The 26,500-nt window shown below is 37.4% G+C and overlaps 5 protein-coding genes across 17 annotated transcripts in view; 2 read left to right on the top strand and 3 right to left on the bottom strand.

Annotated features, from left to right (window-relative positions):
• Positions 1 to 79: 79 nt before the first annotated feature.
• LOC114871076 (transmembrane protein 258) lies at positions 80 to 1,130 on the top strand. The gene is made up of 3 exons (XM_029176513.2): positions 80 to 302; positions 699 to 938; positions 1,019 to 1,130. Exons 1-2 carry the CDS (start codon positions 156 to 158, stop codon positions 936 to 938), a joined length of 387 nt encoding a protein of 128 aa, XP_029032346.1. The 5' UTR covers positions 80 to 155; the 3' UTR covers positions 1,019 to 1,130.
• A 158-nt stretch (positions 1,131 to 1,288) lies between these two features.
• On the bottom strand, positions 1,289 to 3,845 carry LOC114871075 (tumor susceptibility gene 101 protein). Its single transcript, XM_029176512.2, has 8 exons — positions 3,438 to 3,845; positions 3,261 to 3,345; positions 3,072 to 3,137; positions 2,829 to 2,992; positions 2,619 to 2,733; positions 2,321 to 2,550; positions 1,884 to 2,239; positions 1,289 to 1,816 (listed from the first exon to the last, which is right to left on the bottom strand). The coding sequence occupies exons 1-8, from the start codon at positions 3,489 to 3,491 to the stop codon at positions 1,630 to 1,632; spliced, it is 1,257 nt and encodes a 418-aa protein (XP_029032345.1). The 5' UTR covers positions 3,492 to 3,845; the 3' UTR covers positions 1,289 to 1,629.
• A 540-nt stretch (positions 3,846 to 4,385) lies between these two features.
• On the bottom strand, positions 4,386 to 6,431 carry LOC114870998 (probable splicing factor, arginine/serine-rich 7). Of its 2 annotated transcripts, none has more exons than XM_029176347.2 (3): positions 6,277 to 6,431; positions 5,819 to 6,165; positions 4,386 to 5,743 (listed from the first exon to the last, which is right to left on the bottom strand). In XM_029176347.2, exons 2-3 carry the CDS (start codon positions 6,138 to 6,140, stop codon positions 4,578 to 4,580), a joined length of 1,488 nt encoding a protein of 495 aa, XP_029032180.1. In that variant the 5' UTR covers positions 6,141 to 6,165; positions 6,277 to 6,431; the 3' UTR covers positions 4,386 to 4,577. The 2 variants fall into 2 exon arrangements, with proteins under 2 accessions (XP_029032180.1, XP_029032181.1); XM_029176348.2 differs by having other exon boundaries at positions 4,386 to 5,728; positions 6,277 to 6,430.
• Positions 6,432 to 6,858: 427 nt separating this feature from the next.
• Positions 6,859 to 11,937, bottom strand: LOC114871060 (lactosylceramide 4-alpha-galactosyltransferase-like). 7 transcript variants are annotated; one of them, XM_029176484.2, is made up of 6 exons: positions 11,174 to 11,937; positions 10,583 to 10,630; positions 10,238 to 10,528; positions 9,485 to 9,881; positions 9,197 to 9,407; positions 6,859 to 8,794 (listed from the first exon to the last, which is right to left on the bottom strand). In XM_029176484.2, exons 3-6 carry the CDS (start codon positions 10,416 to 10,418, stop codon positions 8,525 to 8,527), a joined length of 1,059 nt encoding a protein of 352 aa, XP_029032317.1. In that variant the 5' UTR covers positions 10,419 to 10,528; positions 10,583 to 10,630; positions 11,174 to 11,937; the 3' UTR covers positions 6,859 to 8,524. The 7 variants fall into 7 exon arrangements, with proteins under 7 accessions (XP_029032317.1, XP_029032315.1, XP_029032319.1 ...); XM_029176482.2 differs by having other exon boundaries at positions 10,587 to 10,630; XM_029176486.2 differs by having other exon boundaries at positions 11,291 to 11,937.
• A 788-nt stretch (positions 11,938 to 12,725) lies between these two features.
• Positions 12,726 to 26,500, top strand: part of LOC114871040 (cytohesin-1) — a 29,747-nt gene continuing 15,972 nt past the window's right edge. The window contains exons 1-2 of one of the 6 annotated variants that reach the window (XM_029176424.2): positions 12,726 to 12,895; positions 14,613 to 14,686. In XM_029176424.2, coding sequence (XP_029032257.1) covers positions 12,817 to 12,895; positions 14,613 to 14,686 — 153 coding nt within the window. In that variant the 5' untranslated portion in view covers positions 12,726 to 12,816. Of the gene's footprint in view, positions 12,896 to 14,363; positions 14,528 to 14,612; positions 14,687 to 16,557; positions 16,889 to 19,696; positions 20,558 to 23,545; positions 23,712 to 26,500 lie in introns of those variants that run through there. The other 5 variants (XM_046285768.1, XM_029176422.2, XM_029176425.2 and 2 more) reach the window with 5 other exon arrangements.

The following is a 26,500-nucleotide window of genomic DNA, read 5'->3' as shown; positions in this document are numbered from 1 at the left end:
TAACCGTTTGAAATTTATTTCAAATTATATTTCCAGTTATTGTTTTTTATAACATTCCTAAATTACAAATTAATAAGCATATAGAAATTGAATCATAATTATTTGTTCATTTCAATTATTGCAAGTTAGTAATAAATGTGTTGTTTATTTTAAAAATGTCAGTAATTTGTGTGTTAACTATTGGCAGCTATTATTTGTGTATTATTCTGAAGTTTGCAACAATCAAGCACAACTTCCAATCGCGTGTAATTTTTACGTGTCTATCAAACAGGCCACGTCAAAATATTTTATTTAATACAATGGTGAGTGCAACTTTTAATTTAATACGATGATTAATCTTGATAATGTTGTTAGTGATCATTTCACTATATTTAATACAATATTTTATGTTGCAATGAAAGTATAATTTTGTTGAACTATTCCGGTGCTCCTTCACTGAAAATTTGCATGTCTGATAAATCTGTTAAAATTAAATATATATATATTGAATATTACATGTAAACCTAATTGTTTAAGTATACATAACGTTTGAATAACACTACTAAATTTTAGAATCTTTTAAGCTTATTTATATTTCATTGTATATAAAAAAGTATCAAGTTTTGTTTTGTTTAGCATTGTTAGTAGGATGCATATGTATACTTATTATGATAAATATCTTAAAAAATCAACATTTATTTATTTTTTTTCCAATTTAGGTGGAAATCGAATCGATGACAAGATATGTCTCTCCCATAAACCCTGCAATTTTTCCATTATTAGCAGTGGTATTACTAGGAATTGGAATATTCTTTACAGCATGGTTCTTTGTATACGAAGTTACTAGTACAAAATTTACAAGGGACATGTTTAAAGAGTTGTTAATTTCTTTAGTAGCAGCAATATTTTCTGGTTTTGGTGTGTTGTTTCTACTTCTTTGGGTCGGCATTTATGTATAGGTACATCATTAAACAAAAATTTCAAATCATTAAATCCTATTCATCTTCAAATGTGTACATAAATCTGTTCTTTGTTCCAGGTTAATCTTTTCAATAAAAACAAACTTTTAAGTCTATATATATGTAATAGCATTTAAATAATTGTATAATAATTACAAGTCACAAGAATAAAATCAATGTATTTTTACTAAATCATGCAATATGGTTAATTTATACATTTATCACATAGTAAGCATTCAAATTTTGTAATATCTAGAATTGCTGTTTGAGGTACATAAGTGATTTGTAATATAAAAAGAATCAAAAATCACATTCCGTTTTTTACAGATTATTAAATATGCTTAGAAATATAATTTTGTAAAACAAAGATATTTATTCTTAATATAATTGCATATATATATATATATATATAATTGTTTCTTGTTCACTTTGTATATAAAAGTTTCACATTCAAATCTTTTCTAACGAACAAAATGTGTACAACATGAAACAAAAATTATATTGTTGTATACATATATAGTAATCGACCCATCAGAAATACTCTCTGGATCCGTGAAGACGATGCCTTGCATTTATAACGTATTTTTATCCCTCTATTTACCGTGGGATTTATACACTTTGTTTTTAATACACTATTTGTAATAAAATAAAATATTGAATGACGCAACTTTATAAAATTCAAATATAGCATTTAACCAGCTAATCCCGCTTTTTGACGACAGCGTTGCATCAACGCTCTGAGCATGAATTGTCTACGCGAAAGTTGCCGTACTTGCTTTAAAAATGCATCTAAATCTATGATACCACACCGTAAACCTTCACCAAGATAATATATAGCATCTTCTGTAGCAGCTTCTTCTGCAAATGCGTTTAACATTCTACGAAAAAGCAGACGATAATTTTATTAAAGAAACTTGAAAAATAAATAATTTTTTGAATACTTACTGCTTGTAAAGTGGAGCAATCGTTGTAACAGCTTCATCAACATCTATCGACTGATTGTCAGAAAGTTTTGCAATTTCTTTTTCTAATTCAGCTTCTTTATCTTGGAGTATGTTTATATTTTTTTCGAGTTCAAATTTTTCTTTCTTTAGCCTGTCAAATAACTCGGTAAGATGGGCGGACCCACTAGTAAGCTCTTGTTGCGTCCGTCGTAATGTTTCTAGCTCAGCTAACAATTGTGAAAATTGTTCTTTAAGTCTTCGTCTTAATTTGTCTTCTACAGCCGATAATAAAGATGCTCGGATATGTTCTTCCGTGATTGTACCCGATCCACCAGTAGTACCAGGCACAGTTGGAGACTTATAAATCGCAACACGTAATTGATATTCAAATTAAATAATCTAACATAGATATCTATTTACTAAAAAATTATAACTTACCGGTTGTGTTGATGGTGGGTAAGGAAAAGAACCAGTATATCCTTGTGATGGAAAATTTGATGCATTTCCTGCATAAGAACCATATGAACCTGGATATGGAAATCCAGAAGATGCTGGATGCATATATGGAGGATATACATTACTTCCATCTGGATATGGTGGATTTTGTGGATATGGTGGGAGAGGAGAACCTGGCATATGTGCTCTACTGCCAGTTGTAGGATCAAAACCTATATAACTTTTAATCTTTTAGCATTAAAATTTATCATAACAATACTTATATCTTATTTCATCTTACCCTGTACAGAAAAAGGACTCGATCTGGTATTTTTCCTAGGTTTAGCATAAACAGGTGGTTGTTCTCCAAAAGTTACAATCATTATTTGAATTAGACTAAGTAAATCTGATGAATGCTAAATAAAACATACATATAGGTGATATACAATTGTCGTTATAAGTGTATATTAACAAATAAATTGTAAGTATATATTAATAATGAATGACTCACTGGCAACCAATCATGAAGATACGGTAAATAGATCTTTCCATTGTGATCAACAAACATGCTGACTTTAATATACATGTCAGCAGTAGGTTTAACATAACACATAGGTGCATTATTTGGATGTGTATCCATCAACCAAATACATATAGGAATGTTATAACAATTACCTAAAGATACCATATTAATTTTAATTCATCTATAGAATTTCAATAATTTATTTTTCATTAAAATAATAGATTATACTACCTTCATAAGAAACAGGTATTGTTCCTTGTAAATTAAATAATTCTTTACGTGATCCATCATTAAATACTAGCATGGAACAAAGTATAATTAAAATAAATACATGTGTATCAATTAAGTTTTTAATTCTCATTAAATACCAGTTTTTTAAATTGCTTTGGAATAAAACAGATATAAGTTAAAGTATCTTACCAAATGGTTCTACTTCATATTGTAAACCATTGTAAAGATTCAAAACGCTCATGACATGTTGCTTAGTAATATCTGGATTCTGATACTATAAAATATATTACATTTTATATTTCGAATGTTGTTAAAGATAATGTCAATAAAATTGTTAGTACATGTTTAGAAAAATATACTACATGCCTTTGATAAACTTTGCCTGATCTTTGTTTCATTTGGAGGTGTCATCTTCACCATTTACTTTAATAAATAGAATGACCTTTCTTTTCAATACGCAAATATTCTTATATCAAATACTAGATGCGTTGAAATTTTTTATAAATACAATGCAAATCAATTATATCCTCTGTGTTAACTTCTATATATAATTCATGGAAACTTCAAACTCTGTGTTTCAATTTTATATGAAACTAATGAAATGTTAGCACTTCTTTGAGTTGCAATTGAACAATATAAGTAAAATCATTCCTCTGTCACTTAAGATACCGTAAAGATTACAATATCATGATCTACATACTATTGCTTTCAATCAAAGAACACGAAAGTTTATCGAAAGGATATTACAATTGTTAGTCATCCAACTGCTTGTCAGTGCTGCCATCACCACGTAGATGGCGCGTAGTTTAACATTGAATAACTAGACATAATGAAATTTATTACTACTTATTTATTGTTGAACGTGTAACATACATCCAAAGGAAAGAATTTCGAACGAGTATAAAGAAGGGCCTGTGCGAAATGGATTGGTTCAAAAAAGTAGAACGAAACCCTACTTTTCATTGAATGTAAGTTTGAGCAAAGTATTTTTTAAAATTATGATTCTAAAGGAAAAATTATTAAACTCTTCAATCGTTTCATATTATTTATATACGATTTAGTACAATTCTTTTGTATGTATGTACATTTTTTGTACTACACAGTTACAAAAAGTTATAAATTAATTAGATATAATAAGGACAAAGCGATAATAAGATATTTTATAAAAATGAAAATATATAACTTTAATATTTGTATATATTTACTATGAATCTATTGCTAGAACAAGTTCACATAAATGTCAGTTTCTCTGACAGTAGAAATGAAATTTCAATGTGAATATAAATGGATTCTTGAGAGAAATTTGAATGCTTATGTTATTACAATTATACCAATATATTTTAAAGCATTTTTTATACATGCACAAGTTAAAAGAATCTGTATATTCTATGTTTTTATATTTTTCTATTTTTTATTGATCAATACATTATGGTATATTGTAACATTAAATTAACAAAATAATCGAGCGATGTAAATGAACCTTTATAGACCGTAATTTGTCAAGGTTTAATTCTCAGACTCTGTTTTATCTTTTGTATCGCTATTTTCAGATGTATTTCTATTTTTCTCTTCGGATTTCGATTCCTTTTCTGATTTCTTTTCTTTACTAGACTTTTTTTCACTCTTTTCCTTATCAGCCTTATCATTATCATTTTTTTTACCATTATCAGATTTATCCTTGCTTCTTCTTTCTTTGTCTTTATCTTTATCTCTTGATTTCTCTGAATATTTTGATTTCGAGGATCTGGATTTGGACTTGGATCTAGACCGTCTAGATTTTGATTTCGAACGTTTACTTCGAGAACGCGAGCGACTTCTTCGACGAGGTGACGACCTTTTCTTACGATCTTTCGATCTCGACCTAGATCTACGAGATCGGGAACGTCGAGATCGTGAACGAGAACGATGTCGGCCACGAGAACTGCTTCTTCTTCGCGACGGAGATTTTCGTCTGCGTTCTTTGGAACGAGAACGTTTCGATCGAGATCTCGATCTACGTCGATGACGCGAACGTGAACGTCTGTGCCGAGACCGTGATCTTTTACGCGATCTGGATCGTCTACTGCGTCCTCTTGATCTAGACCTAGACTTTCGACTACGAGAACCGCTACGGCTTCGTTTGTCCTTTGATAACATTCCAATCATCGGATCTATTGCAGCTGAAATTAAATTGTGGGCTTCTTTTACTCGGGACATGGCTTCTTCTATTTCTTTTTGTGCTGCCTCATTACTTTTTGCTTCTGGTTTTGCTATTGCTTGCGTCGAATGGTAAATTTTAATCGGTCTATCCATAAGCACTTTTCCATTTAATAACAATGCAGAAACTACGGCTGCTTGTTCAGAAAGTTCGACCAACGCATAATGTTCCGTATCTGAATCTCTGGTACACATACGTAAATATTTAACTTCAACATTGTTAGTACTGAAAAAGTCTAATAGATGATCTGTAGTTACTGAAGGATCTAAATTAGCAAGAACAAGAGTTCTTCTAATCTCCTCAATTCTTCTACTGTCCAAATGGCCAGGTAAATGTGGATAAGGTGGTAAACCATTTGCCTCTAATTTTGGATCCATAGTGGTAATAACATGATTTGGAGGAATGCCTTCTATGGCATTTACAACATTAGGTGGAAGTTTAGGTTCGGAAGGATAAAGACCTGAAAAGAAAGCAACTTATTTAATCATAAACGTGACTGAATTTTATAAAAGCATGATCTAATGAAAAATTATACTACATCATTATCTACCTGGTACAACTGTGCCATTATTTGTTAGTTCAAGAGCTCTTTGTTCGTCTGGAATGTCTCCATTTTGATAGGGAATTACAATTAATGCACGATCAATAAAAACAGTATTTGTCATATGTTGAGCAACTGAAACGCATCCTTGGTCGTGAAATTTGATGTAGCAAATACGAGATTGAACAGGTACCGCTACGTCGCGTATAGTAGGATACAATCTGATATCCTCGATTTTTCCAAGGTACCCAAACAGTGTTTGCATTTGGTCTTTAGTTGCTTGAGGTGCGATATTCGTCACCTGTACAACTTTTGTCGAACCAACTGCCATTCTTTTTATGATTTCGTGGAATTCTCTGCAGAATATAACAAATAGGTTAAGTTACTATAGAATACAGTTTCGTGCACGAAGAAATGATGCACGCTATTTGTAAGGATTAATTTGAGAAAAAGAATAATGAACGTACCTAATACGTATTACGAGTTTTCCACTTTTAAGAACGTTTTATTTAAAAAACAATGTTTTAACACCACCGCGTTCTTTTGCTGGACATAATTCGTACATTCTTTACGATTTTTGGACAATTTCGGAGCGACATTAAGGCACAAACTATGAAACTTTAGACAGCCTCAATGTTGGTTGAATGTAAATAGCCTTGTTTATCGACAATGAATAACTGTTTATGGTTTACCTTATGAGAGTTCGTGTTTTACGATCTGCAATACCGACATTACCTAAAACAAAACGATAAGGTCACCGACGAGATACTGTATCTCGTCGGTGCTCGCGTCTAGGGATTTTTCTAGAAACTGTCGGTAAAGTTTTCGACGCTCGCATCACCATAAGATAGGTATTATCACAGCCGACAGTCGGTTGTGGTATTATCTGTACTTTGACCTTTTATTCAAAACTATTTAGATATTGAAAGATAGTTGAAAATCTATACGTATGTAGGGTGAAGTATGATCACAAATCATTAAATCTGTTTAAATAAAAATAAAATAAAATGAAAGGTAAAACTGGACTGGATAAATAATGATATTCAATCTTAGAGAAATCTTCCGTTTATATAGAAAAAACATAAAGCATCCAAAAACAGTATATAAGACTTGCAGTTGTACAATAGTGTTTGATAAACTAGGAACATGAACACCTTATCATTTAAAATATAATAACTAAATCTTACATATTTCCATTGTGTGCTTCTTTGAAAAAATAGCTTGTTTCTTTTAAACTTTTCTATGTTATACATATTTGTTTTTTTTTTATTTAGAAATTAAGTTTAGCCTTCTCCTAACACTTTTCATTTCATCTTAATAGGCACTTTCATTGAAAACTGCCTTCAAATTTACTAAACAATCGACATCAAATATTAAGTACAATATGAACACTCTTTTTTCTTCGATTATTTTATCCAAATTATGGTATAATACAATACATATGTATTATATTAGCGTTAAAATAAATTTTAGTTTTATTACTTTCAGTTTTGATTATCGCGTTGGAATGTGAATTTTAATCGAGTAGATTCGCATAAATTTTATAATTTAACTAAGATTTTTAATATAAGCAGAATAGAAATCTATTTAATTGTGCATTCACGATTTGAATCACAATTTGCATGCTTATTAAACAGCTACTATAATCAATTGAGCTATGTGTCAATAGATTCCTTTCTTCTCAAACTTAATTTCAGAAAAATGTTGGATCAGGTACATTTTCGTCAGTACTATAACTTGTTATAAATATTTCAAGTTTCTTTCATAAGAAACACTTACAATAATCGAACAGAAATCTCTTTAATTAATTTGTATATAAATTCTCTTTCACGATGATTGTTTGTGCTTTCTGCAATTAATTTTAAAGTTCATGTTCTAATGAACTTTCTTGAACTAATTACAAATACTTTAGTAATAACTTTGAGTAATTTACAACACGTAATTCCTTCTATTTATATTTTTGTTATATTATATAACGTATATGTTGCTAATAGTTTGTATATTTTCTTTTGGTTAACAAACTTGGTCTTTGATATTGTCATAATCGTATGTCCTTTAAGAAATTTTCTATCATTCGAAATGTTAATTCAGATTTAACGATATACAAGGGGTGGACAAGTCAGTTTTGGAGATCAGACTACTAAACAACTTAAAGAAGAATCACGTAAAATTCGGTTTGAGACTATGTTAAAACTTATACATACAAGTCTATTTTAAGATTCGTACAACCCCTGTATATTCATGTTATTTTTGCTCACTTATTTTTAAAGATACGTTCAAAAAACATTAAGTATACGTTACTGCATAAACGAGGATATACTATAATCATTTAACGTACGAATATTAACATAAATTCACTTATGATATTTTTAGAGTATGTACATAGAACAGAGTTTGTTGTAAAAAAAAATGTTATCATCCAGTGCGTCATAGAAAATAGTACGAGCTACAATCTCACATAAATATCATGCTGTCTTCAAATGATCAATTAATAATTTAATTTCCACAGTAGAAATAGGCGTGCCTATTCTACTGTTTCGTTTCTATAATATATAGGCACATGGCTACATAGAGTGCTAAAGATGACAAAAATTAATTTATTTTTTAATCTTCGCTCTCATGAAACACTAGTGTAATTTCATTGGTATTTAGAATTTTCTTTTCTCCCTCACTGTTTTCTTCATTCGCACGATAATTTCTGTGGCAAGCAAGATGTTAAAATATTTTTCCACAGTTATTGAAGATCTTTGGGCAATGCTTTCGCGCAATGATCGCATAAGGAACGTCACTGTCCACGCGTACCTCTCGCGCGTTACTCAGTTTGTTCCAAACGTGTATAGCCATGGCTTTTTCGATCATTTTCATCGTAGCATTCTTATTCTTCGTCTCGAAATACATTTTCCAGTTCTTGTAGTGAATCGGGTAAAAAGTTGACGGCGGGAAAACTTTGAAACCAGCGCATCGGGCAGGAGTCATATCCCGAACCTAAAGAAAGTATAAACATATCGAATTAAAATTTCTTCGCGTGTTTCGTTGAGTGTACTGTTCGATTAAAGGTTGGTGATTCAAAAAATGATAGACATTCTATGTGTACAGTGTGCCATTGTATAATCTTCATGATGAGTGTTTCCCACTCATTGTATAATCTTCAGAATGGTCACGATAATAATAGATAATAAATGTTGCTCTGTAATTTGTTAAGCGTTTCAGGGCCTCGCAAGAAAATAAAACAGCACGAGCAATTTTCTTAAGCGAGAAAAATCTGAAATGGTATCTCTTACGAACCTAATCTATTTCACGTATTAAATTCGTACGATTCTATATAATATGGAGGAATGATTAAAGTTTTGCTGAAAGTATATGTGATTAATCTAATGTTATGCTCACATATTTCGCAGAACAGATTCTTTGCAGAGTTCTGGTGATAACACCAGGGCCGTTGTTACCCCAAAGATTGCCACGGAAGTTCTTCATTAAGTCACGAATGCAGGCATCGGCCACTCGACGACCCAACGTTGTAGCGTCGATGCCTATCGCTCCAGCAGCAACATCGTCCGAGTCTTCGGCACCAGCAAAATTTGTTAAATTTTCGAGGGATCTACCGAGAAAATTCGTATAATTCGTATAATTTATTTCTATTTGAATAAGTAGAATTCAGTAGAATAAGATGCTTACGCAGTGACAACTACGTCCAGATCTAAATATATTCCTCCGTATTTCCATAGGGTCAAGTATCGAAGAATGTCCGACATGTGACTCCTTGGCCATCGACTCTTTTTCAGTACGCCGCTTTTGTACCATACATCCAAAGGTGTACCCTTCACGTATTCCTCCGGATAAATGTGTCCCAAATGAATGTTCGGATAAGTTCGTAACTGATTGAACATTTCCTTCGACTGGTTGCTGATTTTCGCGGGGGACACGAACAGAAGATACACCTTCGTCTTTGGATTCATTTTAGCCGCAGATTCTACGGCACACGCTTGGCGAGCGTTCAAAAGCAGACCACCATCGTCGAAGCAGGATGTCTCGTGGAAGAAGATGTTTCGATCCTTCGTCGAGCCCTTCGGTACTAGCATAGAATAAAAAATACATCGAGACACAGCTGAATTTTTCTGTTTAGCATAAACGCAGCGTTAGAGGAAACGTTGTTGGTTGAAGAACGATTCTACGCAATGTTGATAAAAGATAAAGAACCGGAAGGTTGACTAAAAGTATTACAACTTGTCTGGAGGAAAAGATAAGTTACTCTTCACAAAGAAAAGAATTTGCAATATTTTCTTCTATAATCTAAGAACTACAGTTTATGATGAAAGAATGGTTTATTCTTTGATACGGACAAGATATCAGAGAAAACTTTTTAACAAAGGAAAGATTTTGTTGTGGATAACGATATTACGAAAATTTAATGAATCGATGGGTTCTCACCTGATTTTGGATTAAAATCTGGAATGTTATCCGCTGAATTAGCCCCTTCGTAACACGTGATATCATTGGAACTACTGGGATAAAACGGCGATACGTGTTGAATAAAATCATTATCGGTGGAGATCATAAGAATAAAAAGTATAACGGCGCAGACGAAGCACAAAAACAATCTTTTTTTCATTTTCTCTGTGTACCCACGATACGATCGAGCAAATGATAGTTATTACTGTTTCATCGGTTCTGCGGATATTTAAAACACGGATATCCCCTTGCCAGCATTTTCTGAGAGTTCTGCAAATAAAAATGATAACGATTTAAGAATGTAAACAATTCGAATATACATACGTACAGACGAACTTGAAGAGAATTTACTCCTCTCCGATTTTGATGCTTCTGAAATACATTGTAATGCTCTACATTTTGAACAACTGTTTCCTATATACTGTATACCCGACGCGACGGTCGGCCTTAGTTTTCGGGGCGTATGTAAAAATATCTCGCTGCTTAGTTTTTAAGCTTGGACGGGTTAGTAGCAGTATTAATCTGGTCGCTATGAGACCCGCATTTGACTGCTTATTCGTTTAATAGAATAACTAGGCCGCCATCCGTTTCGTGGCTGACATACTGGAGCGAAATCGTGGTTTGAAAGTTAATTAAAACAAAACAAAACAAAACAACCCGAGTTTTAATTTACGGAACACGAATTCAAAGCTCGCGCGATAGCGATTTCTTAACATGGGTATCGGTGTCTGTGACCATTCCTCAGGAACACCAGCGATCACTGATTTTATTCTATATACATTCACAGTGACCACTGTGATCGGTTTGCAAAGAATACTCAAAATTGATAATCTAAATTTTCAATTAAATAAGTCTGTTAAATAGCAACAGCTTGAAATCAAAATAAAAGGTATACGGACAAAAAAGATGATTCACCTTAATTAAATTTTAAGCCTCGGTAAACAGTTACGCTACTATGACTACTACCAGGCACGTTGGTTTATCTCCATACATAAAATCAGAATGGCTAGAAGTAAATAAAAATACGCGTACCTGCACTTTGTATCGCACAAAGTACAATGTTAACAATGTTCAAAGGGTGGTTAGCAAGATGGTGCTCCCTTTTGGCCACTATCTGTCTTACAGAGTCTATAAACTGAAGGGCGATTCTGTTTTGGGTGAGTAAGACCGCACGCAACATAGCATCGTAAGTACACGCGAAAAACAATATTTCTTTTCTTCACAAACACTACCGGCCCGAACTGGTCGCATTTTTTGCGGTACACCTTTCTTCAATACTTATTGTCTACAAGTTCCTATAACGACACTTTTGTTAACGATTACATCCCTTTCACCATTAGTCCGGAATAAACTGGTTGCACATTGAAACAAGTGGTCGAACGATGATGCGTCCAAGGGTTTCTGCCTTCTACTGTTCTAAATGGACGAGTGAGTAACGATCGGTGTTGACGGCTGCTACCTATGCGTCAATAAAACGTGCGAAATACGATATCACAGATAACTATCTCCGTCCGGAATAGTGACTACATGCATTCACAGCTTAGCGTTTCATAGTAAGAAAATGTACATTATTCATCGTTTGAGAATATTTTGCCGATAAACCTTACAGTATGCTTCTATTCGAGCATGCGTCGCCGTGAATGCGCGGTCGAACAGTGGTTGAACGCATGCGCCATTCATGCTAAATATCGCGCGATGAACTTTTATTATGTATTTAGACATTGAATTGGTCATTTGCAAACAGAAGAAATAGCATAAATTTTTCCTTTTCTTTGTGATTTTTATTTGCTTGGGAACGAATTGAAAAATACTTCTGAATATAGAATCTAAATAAAGTTTCGTCTGACATTTATGTCAGAATGTTTATTTAATTGTTACATAAAATCCTTTCAAACGATGATCACGCTCAATATTGTATAGTTGAATAGCATAATTATACTACACATGAAACAAAACATTGACGATTATCTTTCGCAACCTTGAAAAACACAATATTACGTCAATCTGAGCGCAATTATAAGCAATGTTTTGCAAGATCAATAGTTACACGATACACCTTACATATGCATTAAAATCTGTGAAGTACGTTTGAACATGATCATCGCTCAAATTCATTATTGTATTTATTAAATGTAATGCTATCAAATTGCTAAGTACATTATATTCATAAATATTTTAATATCGATCGCAGACATGTACAAGAAACTGGATTATTTTCATAAGGTACGATGGTACCATTCGACGGTACAGTAAGCATCGTACGTTCCAAATGTGGATAAAGTTTTATATTTTTTAACATTACTGAATTAAAGAGTTCTTTTTGTAATACTGCATGTTCAGAGAGAATAATTTTTTCATAATGTAGTGTAAGTAACAATTTCAATGGAAAAGTTTGGTTTTATTATGAAAAATTAAATCGTAGTTGACGTATAACGCCGCTAGGGACGCTTACGTCGTTTTAGCCAAGGACCAGTCAGTTAACAGTGAAAATGGCGCCGCTTGAGTGAAGGTGGGTGATTTTGTGCGTGCGTGTGCTCGGAAAGTGCGAGTTTTCGGAAATGTGGCAGGATCTGGACGGTCTGGGGGGTGCGGGAGTGAATTCTAGTGCTCACCAGGTCGACCAGTTCGGCACAACGGGTAAGAAAATTCACAAAAACTTTTAATCTATTCGGTACGGATAAACGACAACCTGGCTAAGGTCTAGGTTTTCCCTGTCAGGGCGCACGCGCTCTTTCTCCTTTTCCATTGTATACATGCTGTAAACAAAAGAAAATCTTTCTCCCGAAAGGACCGACACGATTCATTGTTCATTGATCTTTATTTCATAATTTCCATTGTGAATAGTAATGTAACTCTTGACACTCAAAGATCTTCGATGTTTACCCCCATCTGTCAACAAAAGTTCAGCTTCCCTGTAGCATCTGAGTGAGGTTGAATGAAAGACTTGCAAAGATCCTAATAATTTTGTGATAATTATTTTCGATACTGTACGGTAGTTGGGGAAAAAATAATCTTTTCTGTTTATATTTGCGTATCAAGAAACAAAATATCTCGTGAATCATTCTTGGTTACTCTGTATCGTCTGTTATGTCTTCAGGTTGGTTTCAATCTCTCGGAAATACGATAGCACTGTTATTTTTGTACCTGGTCGTTTAAGTTACAAGCGACAAACAAGTGCGTTGAGATCGGTAACGAGAATCGTGATGATGTTTACTTGGCAATCAACGTGACCGATCTTTAATTAAGCATAGTACAATTGAAATCTATACATCGAGCTCTTAATGCTTTGTGGAGCACGGCTATCGACCCCGTTACGCGTTCCTCGTGCCTTCGAACGAAGCAACAGTTTCTAATTGTTCCGCTCGAGCACGTAACCTAACCTAATCCGAGGATACGTTCCGTTCGTCGCGGGAGAAGGAAGAGGTTAGCGTACCCGTTCGAATTACATAACCTCGCGTCGAGGTCGAGCTACGGATCATACGGTACCGTCACGACGTAGTACAGGTGGCAGAACGCATTATGAATGGTGTATGAAACCACCGTACACCATTTCCTCCTTCATTTCTCTCCCTTCTTGTTCTCGCATTTCCATGTTTACGCATGGCTCGAAGAACGGGCAAGTAATTATACCGCATGAACGTCGCGTTATTCACCGGCACACTTGTTCGCATGTTATCATCGTTTCAGATCGGGTCGTTGTGAGTCAACGTTGTTATAATTTCTGGAATTCCCTTAACTCGTTCAAGGCTGGGGTTTTATTACAAGATGACAGAGATTGAAATTTTTTTATAACTGTGCTTAGATATAAATGCATACTATCAAGGTATTTTTTACTATTGAAAAATACTAAAAAGAATATTGAAAAGAACATCTACCCGTAACAAGTGATTCCAATTATTTTGACCAAGTTCAGTGTTGGGTAAGGTTTTGTAGAAAGCGGTTCAAGGTGTTTGTAATAAAACCTGCCTGTTTGCCACTTGTCCCCCTTCGAAGTCTAATCCTATTTGCGTTTATTCAGTGCATTTACCGCGACCCCAGCCTTAATTTGAAAGACCTATTTTTAGATCCGTCGTTAAATTGCTCCTAATGAGGCTTCTTCCTCGGCTTGGCCGGTGCCGAGGATGAGCTATTGTATCGAATGCGCTCTTCCAAGCGATACCGTTTGTATCTCGATCGAGTTCACGTTCGATTATCTTATCGTTACCGTTAAATAGTTAGAACTTGTATTTTGAGTGTCAAGACGTTGTGAGATCACAAAATGGTGTGTTTGTAAGTGATCCGTGATAAAAGAAATTTTTTATTACGTTCATTCTACGCAGAAAGTTATTAACGTGCTTTCTCTTCTGTTGTGCAGAATTGACGCCCGAGCAGCAGAAGATTCTCATAGATATAAGGCGAAAGAAGACGGAGCTGCTGCTCGAAATACAAGTGAGCCAATTGCACTACTTTTTTCCACTTTCTTATTCCAGTTTCATGTGAAACAGAAAGATACTATGTACTTGGTCGTTCCCACCTTGCTTTTCATTGTGATCCTTCGAGGTAGATAAAGGTTTCGAGGGAGCAAGAGTCTCGTTCATGGACGAGTCTCGACTAAAGACTGGTCAGGTGCTTTTTTATCCTTCGAATCCATCTATGGAAGCAGGATCTGCGAATCATGTTTTTAGATTCTTTGACCGTCTCGATAAATCTCTCTTAACCTTAAGATATCTTAGATACTAGAATATCTCCTCGTTCATTATCTCAACAATATTTTGATAAATTCTTTAAGAATTTTAATAAATAACCTTGAGAACATTAGATAAGTCGATAATGCAGAAACCATAAAGCTCGTTTTGCAATAGTTTCCTGTCTTACCGACCGGTTAAAGTTCACGTGGCCGGCGCACAATGGCGCCACTTGTGCGATCTTTTTGTTTCAAAGTAGCGCATAAAAAATTAAAATGAAATTAGTTTTTATTCGATATTGAAGATGAGTATAGATTAGAGAAATTTGTTTAAAATTTGTCAAATTCATTTAACAGTCATCTGTTATCTGACAGATCAACAGCTTATCATAGATCGTCTCTCGTAATTGGTACAAATTACAAGTGGAATATTCCAGCTTACTAGAGATACAGTATATCATAATTTCTAAACAAATATAGAATTACTACAGCATATGATAAGTATTTACTTTGTTTAATGTAGTCTACGTATGATGTACATCTGTATGTATATAGTGAATGTATCCGCATCAAATGTATAGGTTTGGTTGTTGGGCGTGGATATTTATACTTTGCTAGCAAAAGTGTTAATTTTAATCAAATTCAATCAACTGATCGAATGTATATATTCCAACAAAGTTCACAACCTCCGATATCAAACTTCAGTAAGAAACATTTCATAGTGAATTTCTGATAATTTATCACTGTTATTATCATACAACAGCGCATTAAAAATACTTAGAAATGGATATTTAAAATATCGCAAGCATTTCGTGGTAGGCAACATAAATGTGTTCTTTGTTTCATTCAAAGTTTTCACGCGAAATACACGGTATAATTTTATGATTAAACCGCGTTGATCACCTACCTCAGAATTTTGACGGTTTCGAAGTATTTTTAGCGTTCGACACGCGCCCATATCTGCCCTAAAAAAAATTCCAGGATGTCTTTACGATAAGACGTTTCCGTGGTGAATGATAGGGTTCCGCTTACGCCAACGTTTCGTGTATCATAACTTTTCCAAACCTGAAAATTATAAGCTTAAACACACTTGGTTAAAGTGTTGTTCGACAAAAGCACGACACTAACAAGCTTAATAGTTCCTTGAACCGACTTAACTATGATGGATAAGCTAAGGCCCGTGCGTCGCCGACTCTCCGGATGGATCCTCCGTAAATATCTATCCGTGTATCTATAGGGAAGCGTTGCACGAAATTTCCATATATCGCAGAAAAACGATGCAGTGAAATCTCTAGACGGAAAAATCTTCGTCACATTAGCCACTGATCGCGAAAGAAGGTGAACTTGTGACGATGATTTTGCCAATTGTGCACGCGTGTTCTATCGACTAGCATTGACAGTTGATGGGTTTCATCTATCGTTTAATGTAATTACGCGTAAATCGAGGCACCGTTGACTCTCGATATTACTCCTAGGGGTTCCGTTGTAATCACAACAAGGTTGCAGCAATCAACAAACAGTCTAGCACGGTGAGTTGCGTATCTTAGTCGCGTATCGATTTCGATACCGAACATTGGGTTATAATGTTGAAAATTGATATCGTCGTGGTAGTTTCGGAGCGTGCGATTCGCAACAACGTTGTCTTGTTTGGATCGGTGCGAGCGTATTTGGACAGTCGGTCGGATCCCGTGAACATGATCGATGGAATGAAAGAAAGAGACCAAGTGAGAGATAGTTGTTAGTGGTCGGCAAACTGGTGCAGCGAATTTCCCTGGAGATTCTCGCGCTCGTCGGTCTTCTTAAATGGATTTAATCGATTTAACAGTCTGTCGTCTGATCCACGTGGGTCCTGACCCTCGACATCCATGACGTCAAGCTGTCGTCGAAGCGGTAGACGAGGATGGTTCGACTCGTGCTGCCTGTGCCATGTTATCTGCCTCTTTCGTGGTAGACGAAGAGCTCGTAAGGTGAATTTCATTTTGATAAACTTGTTTACGGTTTCGCGATGAACCGTGCCACGTAGTTTCAACGTCGCGCACGTACGAGAACGTTCGATTTTTTAATTACTATCCCGCGTTCATTCACTTGCCGCTTGTTGCTTTTCGTTACGTCGCGACGTCTGGATTCTCGCTACCAAGTAGAAACGTAGAAAGTTTGAATTTTTACGCGAGATATTCGCAAGTGTCACGAAATGACGAGTAATGAGAACGGGGTCAGTGGGCCTTGAAGGTATTCCTGCGATTTCATTAATCGCGATTGGAAAAGAAAAGAATTCTTTTCACCTGCAACATCTTCGAATCATCTCGCGTTCGGCTCTATTTTCTCCACGAGCGTGCAAAGAGTTTCGAAAACTTTCCCTCGACTTTCGATTTTCTTCCGATTTCGTGCTGTTACGCTAGCACCTGTTACCTTCCTCTCGTTACTTCATCAACACCTCGATTCAACGAGGTATATCAAATATTTTTGCTTCTAACTTGTTAGAAATTTCGATTGATTACGTTGTATAGAGCATTAATTAAGTTGATGGTAAATCAAACGGAAGGAAGTGTTTCTTTTCTTGGTTGAACATTGTTACACCCTCCACGGGTTAAAAACTGATAAGTGGTTGAATGACAGTGACGAGCACCCATTGAGGAAGCTGACGTATCAATGCAATAACCGGTAGATCTATTTCGTAGCGATGTTAATAGATATAATATGAGTCATCTGTTCGTCGTACGATCGTTACGGTTCATTGTCGCTGTTCAACAAAATGTCGAAGTAGATAATATTATCGTGTATTATCGCAAAAAAAAAATAAAAAATAAAAAATGAAATGGAATTCGCTAGAAAGTATTTATTACTCGACGAACAAAACAAATCGCAACTTCGCGTGGTACACATCTGCGTAATCACAAGATACGATAATCGCGTGTATACACGCGTGCACATGGCAAATCGTCTCGTTCACCTTGCAGCTGTAGCAGGTGCAACGAAACGGTGCCATTGAAGCTTAAAACGAATCGCGGGTATCGTTGAAAAACGCGTGTTCTTGCGAATCATCGAATCTTTTGGTAATTCGTGATCAGGAGAAATTTGTCGGCTGATAGATGGGCAGACAAAACTACCCTTCTCTTGTAAATCATTAAGCCTGAAATTCGATTTGGTCAACGATTCCTATTCATCTCTACAATTTATCGACCATTTGAAAGCGTGACGCTGTTATTCACTAAAGATAAAATATGTACGTGATTTTGGAGTTTACATTGTAATTCCTATTCAGTTTCCCACGAATGCGTCGTGAATAATCGGCAAGCTGTGTTTCATTCCTAAATATTGCAAAGATACGATAACGGTGTTCGTTGCACTCGCTTTGGGCTATTTAATTATCGGCGTCCACGCGCATTCAATAATTTATGGGTGGTTCGCGAATATCCGTTGACCCGTGAATCGAAAGTTTATAAAAAAGTGTTATGTCCTAGAAATGAACAAAAACACAATTTTTTATTGTTCGAGCAAAGAAATAATGATAAAAAAAGATTTTTGGGAGTGGGAGATCAAGACCTCTAGACGTAACAATAAAAGACGTAAAGCAAACTTCAATTCAATTCTTGGTATTTTTCGAAAATAAATTGCTACAGTGCAATTTTGTAATCGCGTTAGAGCGAAATCCTGTGGTAAAAACGTGTTCGGTGTTATACGTTGCTCACACCACCTGTATTTGAAGAAGTCTCGAGGAAAAGGTAAAAAAACTTTGAATGGTGGGGTCTGTCAACGCCCTTAGCCGACACTCGACGGCCAGCAATTGATAAGCAGTCGGCGAAATTTCAGCGTGCTCCGTTCTCGGAAGCATTCTCTTCACGATCCTCGCCAAGTATGCGCCACCGAGTGCTCGCTTGCCCATAGCGATGTGTACGAATCCAATCCGTAAAGACAAGTTGCAATTTTAACCGATCATAGCAGCCAGGGACACCGATAAATACACCAAACTCCACTTCTCTGTTGGTTAAACTTCATTTCCCGTTGCAAACAAGTTGTAATTACGTTGAAAAATAGCGCGCGGTAGGGAAATTTCTACTGTTTTTCAGTTATTGATCCTCCTTGGGCTCCAAAACGAGGCTACTCCTTTCAGTGGGTGTATTAAAACGTGTCGCCGAGTTTCCAAATAAAATTACTGAAATTATTTGTTCGAAGTGGCCGAGCAAAAAAATGTTACGATGCAATTTAAAGCTTCTCGGATATTCATACTTTGTGAATTCGTACGTACTCGGTTCGTAAAAAGTCACTAGTAGAATCAGTTTGACCTCGTACGGGAGCCAACGCAAACGTGAAGCACTTTCATACTTCATTTCCGCCGCACCAAAAGGAAAAACGCATTTTTAATGAGAAATTCCTTTTCCTTCTGTAATCTAAATAGAAGAGCGTATCGAATATACAACAGCAAAAAATTCTCGATAGGTTTTTTAACCAAGCGTTTATGTTGATATTCTTATTATTAAAATTGATAAATATTGGTCAAAGCGGGTCGATGATTGCGCTTGCGGTTCCGCGCAAGCAGCAGCAATCACTTGAACACTTTGTTACTATTTTGTCGTTGTTATTATTTGATTATTGCACAATTACTTGTGTACATATTTGTCATTATTTGGCACGTGAGCAGAAAAAGATTCGCCATTTCCACTATAGTCTGTCCCAGTTGTGAAAATCGGCTTATATTCGCATACGCGTGGCTAAGTTCACGTCACGTCCACCGCGAGGCGCCAGCGCGTTTCCAACGCGACCGTTTACTCAAAGTAGTGTAGTTGCACGTCGGCCGTCGCGGGAGGTGGTTCGTCGTTAAATTCTCTCGTCAATAGATCTACCTATTCTTCGTAGAAATCGCGTTCAATATATCATTGTTATCGCTAACGAGCCATCGAACATTGTATAAAACCCATCGCCCGACGTGTGATTGTTGTTGACTGTTGTTTATAATACAAGTTTATCAGTGTTGATTAATGAAAATTTTTCATCGAAACTGATAATTAAAGTGTCGTTATCGACAGTCATCTGCATAGAAAGAATCGACTGTTATTTTTTGGTGCGTTCATCTGTTGCGTAGTGTTCGATATCGATTAGTGATACGCATCGATCGTGGATCGATCGAGGGATACTCGCTTCTCTGGTTCGAGGTCGTTGAACCGGTGGGATCTTTGATCTGAAGCGTTGATAGTATTATCCGACAAAGAGGTTCGGTTACTCGTGACGTAAGTGATTGTTCGCGAAAGAATTGAACGTCAATGTCATCCTCGGGACTGATGCGTTTTATCCGTGCACCGTGCAACGCGTGCTGTCATAAAGTGTGGTTAGGTTGCTCCTGAAGGCGTATCGCTGTTACGGAGCTCGAAAGAAGGAAGCGAAGCTTGTAACGAATTGATCGGTTGATTTCTGGAGTTTGCCGACGCAGTTTGGCGCCAATGATGATTTTCACCGGCAGGTCAGTGGACGCTCTCGACGAAGTTCACGGTAGCAACGTTCAGACGGATAACCGTCGCGACGTGAGCGCCATCGCCATAGCCGCAGGATGGTTCTCCAGTCTGCGCAGACCCGGTAAAAGGAACAAGAAGGGCTATCAAAAGCAGGCCAAGAGCGCATGGGACCTTAGCACATTATCTACGGTTAGTTGAACGTTCTGTCTGGCTGCACTTACTTCCCCGTAACGATCGTCCGAGGGAATTGAACTCGTTCGAATTTTTCTATAGAATTTATATCACGTTTCCCTTAATATCTTATTTTAGCACATTTAATTGTTCGACCGGTGCGCATGCGCGACACTGTCAAATTGAAATCACAGAATGCTCAATGTTTACTTAAAGTATTAATCGTGTCACGAATTTAAAAGGGTTAGCGTTGCATGAAACTTGTCCTAGGAAGCTGAAACTTTACGAGTACAGTTTGCATCTACAATTGGCCGGTTAAAAAGTCGACGCGTCTATTTTCGAAGCGTAAACGCTTGTGCTGATGCTCGTCGCATATTGCGGCGTTATGTTGTGAAACATTATACGTGCAGTCGAACGGTGATCAGTCAGTGATGTCAACATAGCCTCTTCCCAACTCGTTTCCTCGCTTACTTGCAGTCTTTGCACGTATACGTGTATGACGCCTGTCCGTTGAAGTTTCAGTCTCGTCGATCAAAAACGATCGTTAGATTTTGATCCCTTTGGTAGATTTTATTTCGAACTCCTTAGAAGACGCACCATACGCGTCGTGGATGTCGCGGATGGGAACAGCTTCCGGCGACGGCGGAATGCGATTGGTCGAGCGTGATCTCGACTATCGGTCATTGAAAAGTGGCCAAAAGGCGCATCGTAAATAAATTAAGGGCGGGGAAATGGTGTAAAATAACAGTACAGGTGGCGCTCAGAAGTTGGCTGACTGGCCAAAATTAATTCTAGGTAGTTCACACTTTGGTGGCTAGTAATTTCTTCCTATAAAATCACCAAAACTAAAACTCCCGACTATCACGTTCCGTTATTAGAGTTTCGCGGTAAAAAGTGAAAATCAAAACTTATTGCCTACGATTAGTTGCTAGATAAGTTGCGTTTTCTTTTATTTCACTCCGGTACTAAGTTGAGGTAAAAATTGTATTTATTGAATAATTCGTTATCTAATAACGAGCAATTTAATCGAAGGTGTTAATGTAAGAAATTATGAATTTCTAAAATAAAACTTCGCTAGTAACGCTACGTCAGCGACTGCGAACGCGTACCACCCAAACACACTTGTTTTCGTTTCCGTGAAAACAAGTTTGATTCGGCTTCATTTATTTCCCTTTTGGCGCGAAGCTTTTGTAATGTTTGAAACGTAAGAATCTGGTTAAAATTAGAATTTTGCGTAAATGTTTTGTATTGGAATGGATTCGCGATCAACGACGCACCGTCTTAAGCTACTCCATAAAAAACTACTAACGCACCCTGTGGGTCTTGTCAAGTAATTGGGAACTAGACTCTTTAATTGCACCTAACGAACAAGTTTGCGCTGAAATGAATGATGTAATATTGGAATATATAAATTTTAGAAAACTAAACATTTTTATTCTCATGCGTGTTGATTTAATCAAGGCAATAACTTACACATTGGAGTGAAATCACAGAAAGCCAAACTTATCGTGTTCTGAATCACTGTTTCGAGGTGTAAACAAGGTACCTGTAGTTTAGTGTGTCATTTCCAACGAGAAACGCATGATTTATCAGTGTAATAACGAAGGAAACCAGCGGCGGTGTTTATAAAGAAAAAAGAAAAAAAAAATTGAAAGCAGAATGTGTAAAACTGATTTTAATCGATCATACCGTATTTTTTTTATCTCTGTACTTAGGCCGTTTTACGATCTATGCCAGATACATAGACTTGTATAAACATTTATTTGCAACGCGAGAAATAGACGCTTCAGGTGTTTTTCGATCGAAGTAATCCTCCAGTTTATTTCACCGAAAATTAATAACTTTACACATTACGTATGGGTAACCGAGGATTCTTGCACGAAAATATCCTACCATGGCGTCACGAATCGAAGATCGAAAACGAACGGACAGAGTCAGGGTGTACGTATTTATAGAGAGAATCAAGATACAAAACGATGCAGTTTAATTTCGACCGATCTGGCTTACGGAGGGAAAGATCGGTTGAAAAGGGAAACTTTTGTTCTCGTTCGTTAAGGGGGTTGATCGATTCCGCTGTATCGATGCCACGCGGAAACACGGCCGCGTTCGTTACACTTATGATATTAGTTATTCGAGTTTGCTGTCGGTTCGTACAATATTTTTAGGTTAATGGGGTAGTAGAGTGGTCGACGATGCGAGTACAAAGAACGGGAACGCTGTGATCATTTCAAAGGAAACAGAAGAAAATTTCTTTTTTTTTTTTCCCTCGTGAATCGCACACGGGTCGATAGAACCGTCGCATTTAAACCGTGCTGCGTGATGGTTCAACCAACCATCGTAAATCGTCCGACGATGGTAACAAAGTGTGTCGATCGGTTTCCGTGTTTCACCGCGTCGTCTGCCATTTTTACATGAATTACGTTTCACATCCGAGCACCGACCATTATTGTCCCGGAATGCAAATATTTCCGCGGAGAAATCACCCTGTCTTTCGTAATGCACATTTGCGGAGATAAAAGAGGAAGTAATCAGAGAATCGTTCGCTTTCGTTGCTTCCGTTGTATCGACGGAAGCGATAGGCTGTTTCCTGATTCAGAAAAATGCTTATATATTTGAAAAGTGAACCATTTAACGAGTCAACAAGTTCCTACGTTATTAGAGATGACTCAAAATTTGTCGAAACACGTGAAATCTTCAGCAAACATCAATTGATAAGAAAAAATCAGTTGAAACGTACCTCGTCAACGTGATGTCATCATCTTAGCAATCTTGCCTGTACAGTTATTTACAATCGCAATTTTTAGCATCATCCGTTTGACGTCAACGGCTCCACGCGGATGTGATCGTGTTTTCATCATCGATTACATAAGTCTATCGATAGATCGGGGTCATTGTCGTTTCTAGCATTCAGTTAACCCTTTGTTATTCTTAGATGTGTGGTGATCGTGTGAGGGAAATCAGTAGGAATGAAAATAGCCAATACTGCGTGTAAATGAGAAACTTTATTGTGCGCGCGACTTGTCTACAAGACGGTTCGAACAAGAGTGATTGTAAGCGGAATATTTCTTAACCGGAAAACGCTTTTCCCAAAAAGGGAATTCGAGGTGTTTTTGGCAGAGGAGGAAAGGGACTTCCTGACCGTTCATAGAGTGGCTGTCAAATTGGCAAAATGGTATGAATTATTGTTTTATTACCCCTTTCACCGGACGGTTCGAACGTCCCAAAAAGTCCTTACGGTCTTTATTCTCTTATCGTCGATTCGCGAAATTGAAGATTCCGGGAAGATTTATCAGTTTTCATGTAAAGGTGACGAATACCCGACACCGGTTATCGAGATTTAGCTAAGTCAAAGGTCAACGAGAATCATCGACTCGAATATTCTCGATGGAAAGGCGACGGTAGCCTCGTGACCCGAACAAGCGCCAGGTAAAAAGAGAGCGAGTTGAAGAACCGGCACAAAGGTTTGTCGTCCTATTAAAACGAAGCCTTAAAAGTCCGAAGTCATCGTCCGCTGCGAGCGAGAAACAGAATCAGAGACATCGAGAATACTTCGGTGCATCGTTTAGTCGGTGCTTGTTTGTCTTTCTTTTACCGGAGATTCATAATTTCTGGAGCATCGCCAGACGCGAAGCTCGACTTTTCTCTTTAATAAAAGAATCTTTTCGTTAAGGCTGTTGGATGCCGTCCAATTACCCTACTCGCGTCCTCGGCCTTGCCGGACAAACGGCGATCATTAGCATCATTTCTCACGCCTACGATCCGATTGATTCGAGGGATCTCCTGTCTCGCGCGTTAACGCGTTCGTTTTTATTCGGGTCATTAGCGATCGCGAATTTTGCATAAATTGCGGTTTTAGAAACGGGGGCGTCTGATACTCGCGACCCTGAAATTAACCTTCGTTTTCGATCGTAACGGTTGACGGCATACTTTTCGCGGTAACGTGCTTTCGCGGTAAGTTTCGAAGCGGTATCGTCGAGAGGAATGCAAATCACGCGGAAGATGAGAGAGAGCTGCTGGTAGGAGAAGCACGGATGAAAGGTTAAGCGTGTGAAAAGCCCACGCGCAGTGAATTCATTCATATCCCGAAGGTGTAAACGAAAAGTGCTCGTTGTAGAGATCGAAGTTATGCCTGTCGATGAATCACTCGTTTAAATAGCCGTGAATTCCATCGCCACAGTTTGCACGTTGCTCACGTGTGACGCACCTTTTTACCGAGCGTGTCTTCGCGAATGATTATTTTTATCGTCCAACTTCGATCGCTCGCGAATCTTCTTCTCGATAAAAATTGATCGATCGTCTCGCCTTTCGTGCATATCAAACTGAAACTGAAACTAAAATATTTTGTGAAAATAAATTTTCATTACGTTTAATTGGAATTGTAAATCATTTGCAAGGTAACGAAGCAAGATTTTCAGCCGAGTTATTACCGCACCGCGATACGAGTAAAAACGATGCTTTCTGGGTCGCTGGCCTACATTACGAAATTAATTACAGCCTAATTGGAGGCATAGAATCAACGTAGGAAGAGTCTCGAGTTAAAAAGAACCGGCGTTTAATCATCGTTCCTGGAATCGTTTGTTTATTCACGCATCAACAGTCGCGTTGTTAACCTTGCTGGCCGAGATAAAAACCGAGATCGTTTCACGTGGCCATTTCCGTTTCCCGACTAGTGCTCGAGAATTTACCACTAGTCGGCCAACCTGACCCAACGATCGATTCAGGATACGCAAATCAGGGCGAAAGGAAACGACCCCGCGATCCAACCAGCGGAAATAAGAATCTCGCTGGAATTGGATGGAATGGTATAATGGTGAAAATACACGGGGTGTCTCGAAAAAAAAAAAAAATGTGCATTCTTACTAGGATATCAAGTATTAAACTTGCAAATACCAGGCTACCAAGTACCAAGCTCTGAAATACTAAAGTACTCGACCCAACTTTGATTTCCAATGCAGTCCCCATTATTTTCCACGAATTTCTCCACTGTTGAACATTTTTCTCTCTGATTCGAGCTCATTAAAACAATCAAGCTTCTCGTATCCGACGACCTGGTGACCAACGAGCAGGTTGATTTTCCGTACGGTTCAGTTGAGTTCAGTTGAGTTCAGCGGAGTTCGGTAGCGGTGGCTAGATGAAACATGCGGCTCGTGACCGGAGCGAAAGGGGTAATTCCCTCGTCCTCGCTTCTCCTCTCTTCTCTTCTTGCTCGGCCGACGGCCTTGAGAGGTCACTTTACCGGGACCGTTCGCTGAATACCTGGCGAAGAAAGGAACTGGAACGTGTAGAGGGGACTGGTATTCCGCTTGGGTATGATAATAACGTCCAGCTCGTAACGAGGCTCGTCGTTTTCTTGTGAGAGCCGAGCCGAGTCCTCGGTAATTCACGCTCGTCTCTATCTTATCGTTCCTTTCCAGGCTCGAGCTACCGATTTTCTTCTATGCCTCTTTAACGTGAGTACTCGGTAGGGATATGCGGGTAACCGATATTACGGGCTCGGAAAAAATCGGGCGGATTCGGGCTGGTGTCCGACTATTTCGGGTCAGATCGGATAAACTCGGGCAGATTCGAACCGCGACCCGCGAATATTGGAAGACGCACCACATGCGTCGGTGGTCTCTAGCGTAATGGAGTAGAATAAAGTAGGCAAATTGAAAAAGTAGCTCTGCGAAGGCCGCGTTGAGGCCAACCACGACGAGAAGACGAAGCAAGAAGGCACGAAACGCTTTCTACCGCGTCATCGTCTTCTCTGTCGATATGTTCATCGTTTTGCATCGCAAATCAAGTTTCCAAGGACGTTGCAAGGCCGTTCGTTGCCAGAAAAAAATAGCCGAACCTCCGTTTCCTTTCTCCGTGCTCAGCTTCGTAGCCCGTAGTCGTGATGTAGGTCGTCGGAAAAATAGGACGAAAGGAGATTGACGCATGTACGCTTCCGGCGAGACCGGAGCTGTTTAAACAATTTCT

This window comes from Osmia bicornis, chromosome 5 (assembly GCF_907164935.1).
Source record: "Osmia bicornis bicornis chromosome 5, iOsmBic2.1, whole genome shotgun sequence".
NCBI lineage: Eukaryota > Metazoa > Arthropoda > Insecta > Hymenoptera > Megachilidae > Osmia > Osmia bicornis.
Note: the sequence above shows the minus strand (reverse complement) of the source record. Positions and strands in the feature narration are given on the sequence as shown.

What these genes read in the sequence shown, in the direction of transcription:
- LOC114871076 (XM_029176513.2), top strand. Translation starts at nt 156, where the DNA reads ATGTCAGTAATTTGTGTGTTAACTATTGGCAGCTATTATTTGTGTATT. An exon ending in ATATTTTATTTAATACAATG is followed by an intron (nt 303 to 698) that starts GTGAGTGCAACT and finishes TTTCCAATTTAG; the next exon opens with GTGGAAATCGAATCGATGAC.
- LOC114871075 (XM_029176512.2), bottom strand. Translation starts at nt 3,491, where the DNA reads ATGGTGAAGATGACACCTCCAAATGAAACAAAGATCAGGCAAAGTTTA. An exon ending in TCAGGCAAAGTTTATCAAAG is followed by an intron (nt 3,346 to 3,437) that starts GCATGTAGTATA and finishes TATATTTTATAG; the next exon opens with TATCAGAATCCAGATATTAC. An exon ending in ACCCACCATCAACACAACCG is followed by an intron (nt 2,240 to 2,320) that starts GTAAGTTATAAT and finishes GCGATTTATAAG; the next exon opens with TCTCCAACTGTGCCTGGTAC.
- LOC114870998 (XM_029176347.2), bottom strand. Translation starts at nt 6,140, where the DNA reads ATGGCAGTTGGTTCGACAAAAGTTGTACAGGTGACGAATATCGCACCT. An exon ending in TAATGGCACAGTTGTACCAG is followed by an intron (nt 5,744 to 5,818) that starts GTAGATAATGAT and finishes TGATTAAATAAG; the next exon opens with TTGCTTTCTTTTCAGGTCTT.
- LOC114871060 (XM_029176484.2), bottom strand. Translation starts at nt 10,418, where the DNA reads ATGAAAAAAAGATTGTTTTTGTGCTTCGTCTGCGCCGTTATACTTTTT. An exon ending in AGATTTTAATCCAAAATCAG is followed by an intron (nt 9,882 to 10,237) that starts GTGAGAACCCAT and finishes ATTCTATGCTAG; the next exon opens with TACCGAAGGGCTCGACGAAG. An exon ending in CTGGACGTAGTTGTCACTGC is followed by an intron (nt 9,408 to 9,484) that starts GTAAGCATCTTA and finishes TTTTCTCGGTAG; the next exon opens with ATCCCTCGAAAATTTAACAA.